Source organism: Orcinus orca, chromosome 21 (genome assembly GCF_937001465.1).
Source record: "Orcinus orca chromosome 21, mOrcOrc1.1, whole genome shotgun sequence".
NCBI lineage: Eukaryota > Metazoa > Chordata > Mammalia > Artiodactyla > Delphinidae > Orcinus > Orcinus orca.
The window spans coordinates 765,910-778,314 of record NC_064579.1 but is presented as its reverse complement, the minus strand read 5'-3'; the positions used below and the strand labels follow the sequence as shown (position 1 = coordinate 778,314).

The 12,405-nt window shown below is 37.8% G+C and overlaps 1 protein-coding gene across 5 annotated transcripts in view; it reads left to right on the top strand.

The window, feature by feature from the left end:
• PSD3 (pleckstrin and Sec7 domain containing 3) overlaps positions 1–12,405 on the top strand; it is a 571,701-nt gene that overhangs the window by 267,149 nt on the left and 292,147 nt on the right. For all 5 annotated transcript variants that reach the window (XM_012539248.3, XM_049704181.1, XM_049704183.1 and 2 more), the window contains one exon: positions 1,019–1,077. In XM_012539248.3, the coding sequence (XP_012394702.3) occupies positions 1,019–1,077 (59 nt within the window). The remainder of the gene's footprint in view (positions 1–1,018; positions 1,078–12,405) is intronic.

Sequence of the window (12,405 nt, the reverse complement as noted above, 5' to 3'; positions counted from 1 at the left end):
GTGCTTTTTCTTTTCCTTTGTAAAGTAAGAAGAGAAAGTGATGTTTCCATATAAGTGTGAAATGACCTTGCTGGTTTGGGTAACGTTTTTCCCCTAAATATTAATTTTAAATCTTCAGTGATTATTTCAGTATTTCACTTTTGTCTGATCCATAGCATCCTGGACCAGTCAACCTAAATGTTGCCTTTAAAGCATGGCAAGAAAAAGGATAACTATTTCTGTCTATATATTTTTAGCCAGAGAACTAATACCCAAAGAGTAAACATTGGAAGATGCAAATCTTGGTTTTCTTTAACTTTTGCTTCTTTCCTAATTCACTTTCTTCCCAGAAAATAAAAAAGTAACAGTATTAAATAATTTATTTTCATTTGTATATCTTATAGAAAATTGAGAAACTTTAAATAAAAAAGATAAAAATTATAATTTTACTATCAAGAGATAATAATCTCTTAATATTACATTATATATCATTCTAGATGTATTATATTTAAATAGAATCATACTGCATATAGTGTGTTTTTCATGTAATACTTTATTGTAAAATATCTTTCCATTTCAACATGTATACTTGGACCACATTTTTAATGACTTCAACATAACAGAATTGTGTTTTAGGTGTGTTATATTTACTCATTCCCCATTGTAAGCAGTCTTTCTTTAGGTATCCTTGTGATTGGGGTAGCTCCTTATTTCATTAGTATAAAGCCCTAGAAGTAGGTTTGCTGTGTCAAAGGACACTGTTTCAAAGTTTTAGATATATACTATCGAATTGTCCTCCAGAGGTAGGAATAATTTACTTCATCACCAGTAGAGTCCAAATCTGTGCATTGAGATCATTTTAATAACTTTTTCTTTATCTATTTTGTGTTTCCCCAAATGAATATGATTAATTTTGCCTAGCCACAGTATTGCGTTTTCATAGGTTCTTAATTAAGCATAGGTATGCTATTTTAATGATACTGAGGAGTCCAATAGGAAATAGTGAATTAATGCTTTCTGTCCTTGTCTCTTTTGTTAGATGGAGTCCATTGCCTCACCTGTGCAATGATGCTTCTTAACACAGATCTCCATGGCCATGTAAGTGTAGGTGTGTGAAGAGCTGTCTTACAGAGCTCCAAAATATTTTGGGCTTATCTTTGCTTTTGTGTTTATCCTCTGCCTCCCTTTACCTCATTCTCTACATGGCAGGTAGGTAAACATAAACCTTTGGAAAAAGAAATAACTTATTCTACATGCTAGCACTGAACATAATTTTAAGTGAATTCCGTATGCCTACACGTCTGGAGTTGTTCTAGCTGTAATGTGTGTTCTTGTATCTTCTTTCTCCACTAGGTGGCAGAGACAGAGCTTTTACTTATGTTTTTTGTTTTTGTTTTGTTTTTTGGTTAGCTACTAGGGTTGATATAGAATAGTGGAAAGAGGATATAAGTTAGATCTGAAAGTGTCAACTATGTTTTCACTAAATATAGTAGTAAGTCTTAAAACTCAGACTTCTTTACACTCCTCAACTTACCTGGTCTCTTGCTAGTTGAAATATCAAGGTAATCTACTGTCTCATCTTCTATTTAAAGTATAGGATGAACTTATAGAATTTAGAATTATATGTAAACTTTCACCTTTCATAGAAGTGGAATTTTAGCATTTACTTGAACTGTTCATATTAGAGAAAATGTTTTAGTTAAATATAGATCAACATGTACTTAGCACAAAAATTATTTCATAGTCCCAGGTCCATTTATTTTGAAGAGAAAATCATGTTTCTTATAATTAAAGAGTCTAGATCATCCCTTGATTTGATATATGATTTATCTTCCAATTAAGAAACCACATTAAAAGAACTAAAACTTAGATATTGGTCCTAATTTGTTCTACTACTATTCCAAAAGGTCACACCTTATTTTAAACATGGTGCTCCTCTTTAAGAGAGGCAAAATGGAGCTGTATGGGGTCATTAAGATGGACTGAGGGGGGGGAAGAACGGTTCTACTGTCAAGAAAGTGAAGGAGAAGATACAGTGATAGAATCATAATTTCAACATCGTCTTCACAAATCTCACAATACTCAACTAGGAAATTCCTTCTGCAGTTTGCAGGAGGTGAATTTAGAACACGTTAGTGACTTGTAGGCATATGTAACTTGTGTCCTGAGATTATATAGACTGAAAATGTAGATGTTCTCAGGGGACATTCGTGGATAATATGTCTTGTGGAAATGAAGGTACTAGGATTCCCACAGTGTGAGCCTTGAAATGAGTGTTAGAGTCTAATATTCATTCAACTTGATATGGGGATGACCAATCAGTGTACTGTCCTAACCTCTGTTTTCCTGTTAACAGTGAAGCACGTTTTCATTGCTTTCTTTTCTGTTCATCTTGTGATAACAGCTGCAACTCTGTCCCCTTCTTTTCCTCCCACTCAATTTCTTAACCTAACTATCAGCTGAAGGAAACACTTTTGATTATGCTTGTCCACATACAAACATTAATCCAAGCCAATGCGTCCCAGCATGAGGAATGTTCTTCACATTGGATATCTTGAGGTCCCATCCACATATGATAGTTGTGCATTTACTCTCTTTTGACTGAGAAAATGTATAATAATGAAAAAGAGAATCCAGTAATAGTTCGATTCTTATTTAAAGGTTAGGGATGTCATAGTACTTCTATGGAAGTTGCTAGATTTGTGGGGATTTATTTCTATTAAAAGCTGGATTGCTTTTTAAAAAGCTAATATTGCTTTAATAATACTTTCAAATAAGCATGTGTCTTATTAATCACAATAATTTGAAGTATAGCAGTAAGTAAAGGTGTGAAGTTTGTTATTTATTCAGATAACTCCGCATGCTTGATGTCCAGACAAGCCATGGGCACCCCAGGGCCTCTTGTACACAGGTTCAGAACCACAGATCTTGGATTTGCTTTTGTCTTCCACACTTGAGGAATTGAAAGGAGATTAAATGATGCGTCGCACTTCTTTTTGGCAACTAGGATATAAGAGACAGTTTATATAAATGAACAGTTTAATATTATCTTGATTTATGCCAATCGTACATAATAACAACTGGCTATAGTGGCAGAATTACATATGAGGGAGAAAATTATGAATGTAAGTAAATCTCTCTGTATCGCCTTCAAAATCATGTTATTGATTATTAGTTCTTAGGTTTGTTTTTAAAAATGTGTGCTACATACTTCGGATTGTCTGTTGTTTAAGTTTTGTATATTAGACTTTTTTATTCTTATATACAGTGCATGCTGTTTCAAGTCTGTTGAAAGTATACTAGCTATCATAAAAACTAACTGTGTGAAAATGTGTTTCTCTTCTTTTCCTCCTCTGGATTCATTTAAAAAATAAATTTTCCTTCTAGGTGGTAAGTTTTTAATTCATAATTCTGGATATAACTTCTCTTGCATTATGATTGCCTGAATTATGTTACAGTGTCTGACTTATTGAAAGTGAATCATTCATGAAGAGTATACAGTGAATTATTTCTAGCATCTTCCCCTTTTCACCTTCTCCTTATGCTGTACTGCCTAGGTCATCCCCTCTCATTACTTAGTCCAAAGCCAGAGTAATCCTCTTGGGAAATGAACCAATAAACCACTTCCCTTTTCTTCCCTACCATTGTGTCATAATAGCAGTACAACAGCATGACATTTCTAAGAAGTGCTGAGACAAGCTCATCCCTTCCTCATGCTTTCAGTGGGGGAGGTATAACCTGGGAGGTTCACTTCTTACAGCTGTTCTTTGTGAATCTTCCTGTGCTTAGGAATGATGTGTTGAAAATGCACTGGAATGGGCCTTTGTTCTTCCTGCTAATCTTAGTAATAGAATGGTAGAAGGTATACTAATATAGTGAGTCTAATACAGTGTCATATGTTGGAATGTCTTTCTAGCTTCCTTTTTTCTAATTTATTCTGTCGTTAAAGAAACACTTGTAGGGCTTCCCTGGTGGTGCAGTGGTTGAGAGTCCGCCTGCCGATGCAGGGGACGCGGGTTTGTGCCCCTGTCTGGGAAGATCCCACATGCCGCGGAGCGGCTGGGCCCGTGAGCCATGGCCGCTGAGCCTGCGTGTCCGGAGCCTGTGCTCCGCAACGGGAGAGGCCACAACAGTGAGAGGCCCGCAAACCGAAAAAAAAAAAAAAAAGAAACACTTGTAGCATGTACACTCCATTCCAAGTTCCCTGCCATCTGGGTAAGGATCAGAGGCCATATCTCACTCTGGTAGGGCTGGTGAGGCTAACCTCCCTTAGGTTAACTGCAGAGGTGGTGGTAGGTAACTAAGGTGCTGTGGTGGAAAAGCACTGGGGTTCTCTTAATTACACACCCTTCACTAAGTGGGCTCAGATGTTTTAGTCATTTTACTGGAGCTAAGAATGGTGATTCCCTTCTGAACTTACTTTAAAAAATACGAATGATTTATCATTAGTTATCATTATTTTAGCAATAGTATGGACTTGCTTTTACTTTTCTGCAAGTGGTTTACTCAGATTAAATAAGTATTTTATAATTGTGGTCACATTTGCTAAGTGATCTCTTATTTTTAAAATGCCTCTTCATATCTGAAATCTATATGTAAGTTAGACTTTTGCACATACAGATCAATATCTATCAAAACAAACCCTAAGGTTTATTTTTCTCTTGCTATGTTGGAACTAAGGTGTATTGAATATTGTAACTATCAACAAGGAAAGAGTTGAAACTTTTTTTTAAAGCCTTGTATTTTATTGGAAAGGCATGAATAAAATGATTTATCATTTTAGAATAAACTCAAACCTGTTCCTTTTCTGGACTTATCTTCAGATGTGCTCTGTTAACTAAAAGTAGCTCTCTTGTACTTCAGTCCTAGTTGAGCTTCAGCCTCCTGAATCTGAGGCTGAGGCTGAAGACAGGTAGCAGGGCCAAGACAGTAGTCAGGAGCTTCTTACCAGGACTGGATCCTGAGATGGGAGGAAGTTTTAGAAATAGAACTGAGTTGCAGCAGAGACTGGGGTGGATAGGGGCACAGTAGTTGGCCAGTGTCACAGCTAAAAGTTGGAAGAGATCCACAAGATGGTGCTGCCCAGGTCAGGCCATGGTCAGAGGCAGTAGCCAGGGCATTATTTTAAGTCAAGATTTTGTGACAGAATCTACCCTTTAACACTGAGGCCTGGGATTTTTAGCAGCAGTTTTATCTGAGGTGTGTCTCCGCTTTCTAGCATTGACAGAGCCAGCCCACCCTGTGCATGGGGTGTAGTGTGTAGGGTGTGGTTTCTCTGGAGTGGTGGCTTCCTGTCTCGGGCTGGGCATCCTGCAGATGCTCTGTCCTTGGGATACTTGGCATGCATCATCTTCAGTAGTCTGGCTTTGTTGTGTGAGGCAGGACCTTACTGGCTCTTTTTGGTGTTGGGTTATAGGTTGGATAAGGGGTAAAACCAAGGCAAGTATACCATACTGGTAGGGGGAAGAAAGAAGTCAAGGAATAAAGTATAGGTTTTGTAACAGAATAATGTTAAGAAGGTGTGTGTAGTGTGTAGTTCAGTTTGAGATAGGTCATAGGAATTCATTATTTTTCAATCTGTAAACTGCATTGATAATTGTGAGTTTCTAATTCGTAGATTGGCTTTCTAGGATCCTAGAATTTTGAATGGTGGGTAAAATATTTGGTTTATTATCAGAAGTGGAAAATGCCTGTTGTAAGAATTGTGATTAAAGACTTTTAATGCTTTTACTTTTCATATTGTGCTATCTTATATTTCCACCCTTAAAAGCAGCACAGATCTCCATGAGGTTGCTAGGGATTATTTAATAACTAAGGGATTCTCTGTGGGTTTAATAACTCAGGGATTCTCTGTGGGTTTCTGCGGCCGTCATCATTGTAACTGGCATCCGCTGTGAGTGCGTTTTGCTTCTGCTGTCCCTCTCTCCTGCAGAGCTGTCTTCTCTGTGGACTCCTCTTCGAGTCCATGCTACCCCATTTCCTCAGTGTCCTCTTCCAGGAGAGCCAGCCCTGGCTCTGAATTCTTTTTCTATCTGATTTCCAGCTGTGGGTGGTATTTATTTCCATAAGCCTCCTTCCCTTGGAGTCCTCTTTTCCACCTCCCTGATGTGGAGTCTTTCTTTCACCTCGTGGGGGCTCCCCAGCCACAGTGACTCCACCAGACTCTCATCACTGTCAAATTGGCAACTGCTGAGATTTTAATAGGAATCCTTATTTAAGCATGTCAGAATTAATCATGCACTGGTGGATTTTCTTGGCTTCCAGGACTCCTCAAAATGAAAGCCTTCCTTTACTTTTTTTCTTTCCTCCATTCCTTTCTCCCTGCCCTTACCCCCTTCTCTTTCTTTTTTCACCTTTTTTTTTTTTTTTGGTAGTTTTACTTTTCTTAGAATCAGTTCATACTTATAAAATACAACAAGGATAGCTTTTATCAGTTGAGTCAGTGGGGCTCATTTAGGGGCCTCGGATTATCTCATTGATACATTATTCAGAAACTTCATCCCTTCTCTTTCTTACCATTATGAGCTTCTCACATTTGCACTGCTCATTTGTAGATGGTGATAAAGGAAAGCAGATGAAACTCTGTTAAGTTAGGTTTTGCTCTTTCTTCCTGCAAATAGTTTGGGGAGGGAGGGGGAAATGAGGATGAGGAAGGTGACTGAAACCTCTGACCTCTAATACCATTATTTTCTTTAATGCCTGTCTAGACAATCAAGTTAGAAGTAGAGATTAGTCTTTGTAATTTGATAATGAGGGCAGTCTTTCCTTTATCTTCTCAAATTTTAGAGAAACTACTTTCTATGAAGCAGTGATAGAAGATGCTACTAAATACTTCTCAATGTTCTCAGGATTCCTTTATACTCTTAAAATATTTTGAGGACCACCAAAAAGCTTTTACTTATATCTGATTTACCATATTAGAAACTAAAATGGATAATTTAAACATTTTATTAAATCATTTAAAATAGTATTAATGAGGGCTTCCCTGGTGGCGCCGTGGTTGAGAGTCCGCCTGCTGATGCAGGGGACACAGGTTCATGCCCCGGTTTGGGAAGATCCCACATGCTGCGCAGCGGCTGGCCCTGTGAGCCATGGCCGCTGAGCCTGCGTGTCCGGAGCCTGTGCTCTGCAACGGGAGAGGCCACAACAGTGAGAGGCCCGAGTACCGCAAAAAAAAAAACAGTATTAAGAAGCCAATTAAATGAATAACATATTTTTTATGAACAATAATTATACTTAAACAAAATTTAGTGAAAAGAATAGCATTTAAATTTTTTTGCCAGTCTCTTTCATATTTGGTTTAATAGTAGACTGCTAGATTCTCTGCTTCTGCATTTTGTCTTTTGCAGTATATCACAAGTCATGTAGCTTCTAGAAAACTCCACTGTAACTTGTGAGAGACTGAAAAACGTTTTTATTATTATTATGAAAATAGGTTTGACCTCATGGACACCCTGAACAGGATCCCTGAACCACACTTTGAGAAGCACTGTGTTGTAACATTATTTTCAGTTATCATATATCTATTTTTTCTTTATGCCATTTCTGGCTCCTTTTTCAATGGCAATGTGTTACACAAGTGGTAGGAAAAATCCCAGTAATACTTCAAATATATCTAAAAGTTGAACTTTTAACACTTACATTAGCCTTGTGTTTAGGGTTTATTAAAGAATGCTTTGAATATTATAGCTATAGTTTCCTGGTTTGGAAATTTACAAAGGATCCTGCTTTGCCAACTAATCATGTATTCATGTATAATTTAAAAAATGGACACCTGAGGGCAGCAGAACACAATTAACCTTATTTGATAGAGATGCATACAAAACAAAAGCAAAATATGAGCTTTTAGCAGAGCTCCAGAAGTAAAGTAATTACCAGATCAGTAGTATGCTTTTTCAGCACTTACTGTAACATGTTGCAGGAGGTGGAGTTGTCATGTGGGAGGGTATGCCTGCTGTGTTTTAATATTTCAAGATTTATGAAGCCAGATTTTACCAATGGATCATGAGAGCTTTTAGTTTCTCTGAAAGCATGTTTTCCACAAAGTTTCCAGACTTTACGCTATTAAAAATGAAAAATGTTAGGATTATTTTGCTCATTCTTCAACCTTTCCATCAGAGTATATGCTGTGGGCTGCTTCCTGGTGAATGTGCAATTGAGATAGCCACCCTATCAGCAGCTTCCCCTTAGGGCTGAGTGTGGGTCAGGTCTTGGCTGGAGCTTGGTAGAAGGTTCCATTCTCCTAGTTGTCAGGGAAGCATGCTCAAAGCAAAGACTTGGTCACACTTATGCTAAGCTTTAGATTATAGTTTGTGTGGTGTCTAAGTGACATTGTTAAGAATGAAACTCTTCTTCTTAACTTTCCTCCTTTGCTGTCAGTTACCACTAAAGTTGGGAGTTGATTATCTGCTGGGGTGGGAAAAAATGCCACAATTTTAACAAAGGGAAAACCTGAAATTAAGGCACAGAATACATCAGGACGCCTAATCTGCTTGCATGCCCACTTGTGGTTTGTCCTCAGTACCAGTGCCGCTCCTTTTCCTTTTCTCATAGACTGGGCCGGCAAAGTGTGACCCACAAGCATGGTCGCGCTGATTTTCCCAACTTTTATTGGAACACGGCCACACACATTTGCAAACTAAAATGACGATGTTCAGTAGTCACAGGGACCTTATGGCCTGTGAAGCCTAAAATATTTCTTATCTGGTCCTTTACAGAAGTTTACAGAACTTGTCTCTTCCAGATTCTTGCCCCTTAGTGTATGAAACCTTCTATTCCCTCTCCCAAACATAGTAGGGTTATGTTGAGGATGATCTTTTTACCTAACGTTCTAAATGTGAAACGTGTCCGAGTTACGTTTTTCAGACATGATAAATTCATCAAAGAATTTCTCTCTAAAAGGAAACAAATGGATAAAAAAACTCTTTCTTTTGTAAGAAAATATATTTGTTAATGGCAGTATAATGATGTTGGGAGAATAGCCTTAAATTTGTTTGGGAATGTGAACCCCCAGTTTTGGGTTTTTTTTTTTTAACTTTTTGATTAATGTTTTGTCTCATTAATAATGGTACCTTAATTGGCTAAGTAGTCAAGATTTGGGCCTACCTGGTATTTTGGGATTTCAAATAGAATTCTTTTTGTGGCTTTTCCATTTTATATTTGGTTAAAAATGCCTCCTGATTTTAAAGATAATGTTCTACAGATTTATACTTATTGAGCGTCTCAGATTTGATTGGAAATGTTGCATTGATTTCAAAGGATAATTTGTGTGCCTCTTAATGCATAAGGAGGCCTTTTCAAATCTCTATGCTTTATTCATTTAATGGGAAGGAATTCAGAATATAAGAAAGTTCTATGAAAACGCTGCCTTGGCATGCAACTGCCAGCGTTTGTTTCAGAGCAGGCCTACTATTTTCCAAAGTCATGATTCAATTTCAAAAGAAAACAGAATAGAATAGGAAGAAGAGGATAGAACCATGATACTGTATCTTTGATACCTATGAATTGTTGAGATACAAAATCAGTGATTAAAGTTCACTTTGTTCAGTGGACAGTATTTGTTTGAATAACAGTCTTTCAAATTAATTGATACAATTTGGTATAACAAGGAGAAAAAAAATGCAGGTCTCATAAGGACTGTTTCTTGATGATAAAGACTTCATTTTATTTATTTTTTATTTTATTTTTTGCGGTACGCGGGCCTCTCACTGTTGTGGCCTCTCCCGTTGCAGAGCACAGGCTCCAGACATGCAGGCTCAGCGGCCATGGCTCACGGGCCCAGCTGCTCCACGGCATGTGGGATCTTCCCGGACCGGGGCACGAACTCGTGTTCCCTACATCGGCAGGCAGACTCTCAACCACTGCGCCACTAGGGAAGACCCATTTTATTTTTATTCCCTGATAAAAATGGTATAAAAACATGGGGAGTGTTTAAACACTGATGTCAGTAACACGCAAAATGGACTGACCTGACCCTTTGCTTTTGCTCCTAAACCTTACCTAGAAGAATTACCAGTGAGTCAGAGGAGGACAATAAATGGCAGATTTAAAGAGCCTCAACTAACCAAGTATTCCAGAAGTTGTTGGGCATCTTTGACCTATAGAAAGCCATGTATTTTGGTTATCTTTATTCCCTGCATTGGTCAGACAAATCAAGGCATATCTTTATTCCCTGCATTGGTCAGACAAATCAAGGCAAATTGTTCCAGTTGATTGCACCCAGAACACTACCTTACTGTGGAGGACCCAAAGTGTTTGAATTATCTTTTGTTGGTCTGACTTTACATACCCATTTCCCCCCCAATTGCTATTTTCCTAATTGCTGTTTCAAAGTCCATGTGAGTCAAATTGATATCTTTATACTAATATAGGCAATGTTTAGTCACTGTGAAAGTATACAAAAGGCAATACCAAACAAGCAAGTAAATGAAATAAAACTGAATTTAGAATGAGTGTGATTTTATAAACTAAAATAACACCAGGGACTTTACCATTATTTTTAAATGTTGTAAAACATAACAATTGTTAATTAAATGATGAAAGTTTTATTTACACCTTATAATAGAAATTCCTGGTGTCCTAAAGAAGCATTTTTGACTGAGTGATCTTTACACATACTGCTCATGAATCTTCCAAAAGAATTTGGAAAAAACTAGTAGCTTCTCATCCAGTTTAAAGTTGTCATCTAAATATTTTATTGTGTTAAGTAAATAAAGCTTATGAAAAGAGATAATTTTTGATGTGGATGTTAATTATTGATATTAAAAATTGTCTTTCATTAGGGTCTAAAGATCACAGGGAGAAATATTTCTAAATGACAGTACTTCTGAAAATCCGTTCCTCCAAAAAACAGTGAGAATACTAGCAAAAAATGACCAAAATAAACATTTTCAGAACTCTGGATATTAACCAGAATGCTTGTAACAATCTAAAGACTTTATTGGAGGAAAAAAATAAAACCCAGCTGAATTTCCATAAGAACAGAAAGCTTTGTGCTGTTTTCACTTATCCTGTTAACCATTCCCCTCTCCCCCGCTCCAGAGTAATCTTGAAAACCAATAGCCTCACAGTCACGGTAGCTTTGAAAACCGAAAGCCTAGCATCCACTGGAATGGGCAATTTGGAGTTCTCCTCAAAGTCCCATTCCCAGGGAATTGTCATTACGTGTATGTGACTTGTCTGGCAGTTCCCTGGAAAATCGTCACTTGCATAGCTTGTCTTTCTTTGATCTGACTCTGCACTCACTCACTGAAAGCAAACTTTTCCCCAGAGTATGTGGCAGTTGTTCAACACTGCTGCTGCCTGGGATGGTGGTAAACAAGAGGCTGACAAACAAGAGGCTGACCAAAAAACTCAAAAGGAAAAGCTGGGAAATAAGATACATAAAGGGGGCTTTGGTAAGCTCTGAATATATTTGGGAATCTGTGTCTACATGCCCAGGAAAAACTTGGGAAGGCCCTAAGTTCTCACTTCTTCTTGACTTTGAGATTTTGCACAAGCAGAAAGTGAAGCCTCAAACAGATTTGTGAACGACCTCCTGGAGCCTCAGCACATGCAGAACCCCACGGCACAGGCTGACTACTTCCTGATTCAGAGTGTTTAGGGAACCTCTGTCCAGTAATAGGTTGACTGCTGAGCTAACTGAGCAGAGACTTCAGTGGCCACACACAGCAAAGAATATAGACTTTACAGAATTAGTTCAGGAGAAGCAAGTAAACAGTGACATCAAAAGCTGGGGAGGGGAAGGAACCTGATTTACAGAGTGGCTGTATTACGTTATTTAAGATTTCTAGTTTTCAACAAATAATTTTGAGACAAAGAAATAGGAAAGTATGGCCCATACATAGTATGAATAACAGTCAATAGAAACTGCCTCTAGGAGAAGCCAGGTATTGGACATGAAAGATTAGAAAAATGGATTAAAAGCATCTAACTATGTCTACAAAAGACACACTTTAGATTCAGAGACAAGTAAGTTGAAAGTAAAAGAATGGAAAAAGTACTACTGGGCTAACAGTAATTGAAAGACAGGTGGACTGGCTCCATTAATATCAATAAAATGTATGTTAAGACCAGAACTGCTAGAGGCAAAGACAGACATTTTATAATGATAAAAGGGTCAGTCCACCAAGAGGATAAAACACTAATTCTAAGGTATAGGCACTTCGTAACACAGCCCTGAAATACATGGATAAAAAGCTGACAAGTGGAAGGGAGACTACGTACTCAGCACCAGAGCACCTACACATATAAAGCAAATACTAACAGAGCTAAAAGGTGAGAGAGTGATTCAGCTGACTCTTGAAACAACGTGGGAGCTGGGCCACCGACCCCTGCGCACAGCTGAAAGTCTGTGCGTAATGTTTAACTTCCCCGGAAGTTAACTACTAATAGCCTACTGTTGACCTGAAGCCTTACCAGTCAGTT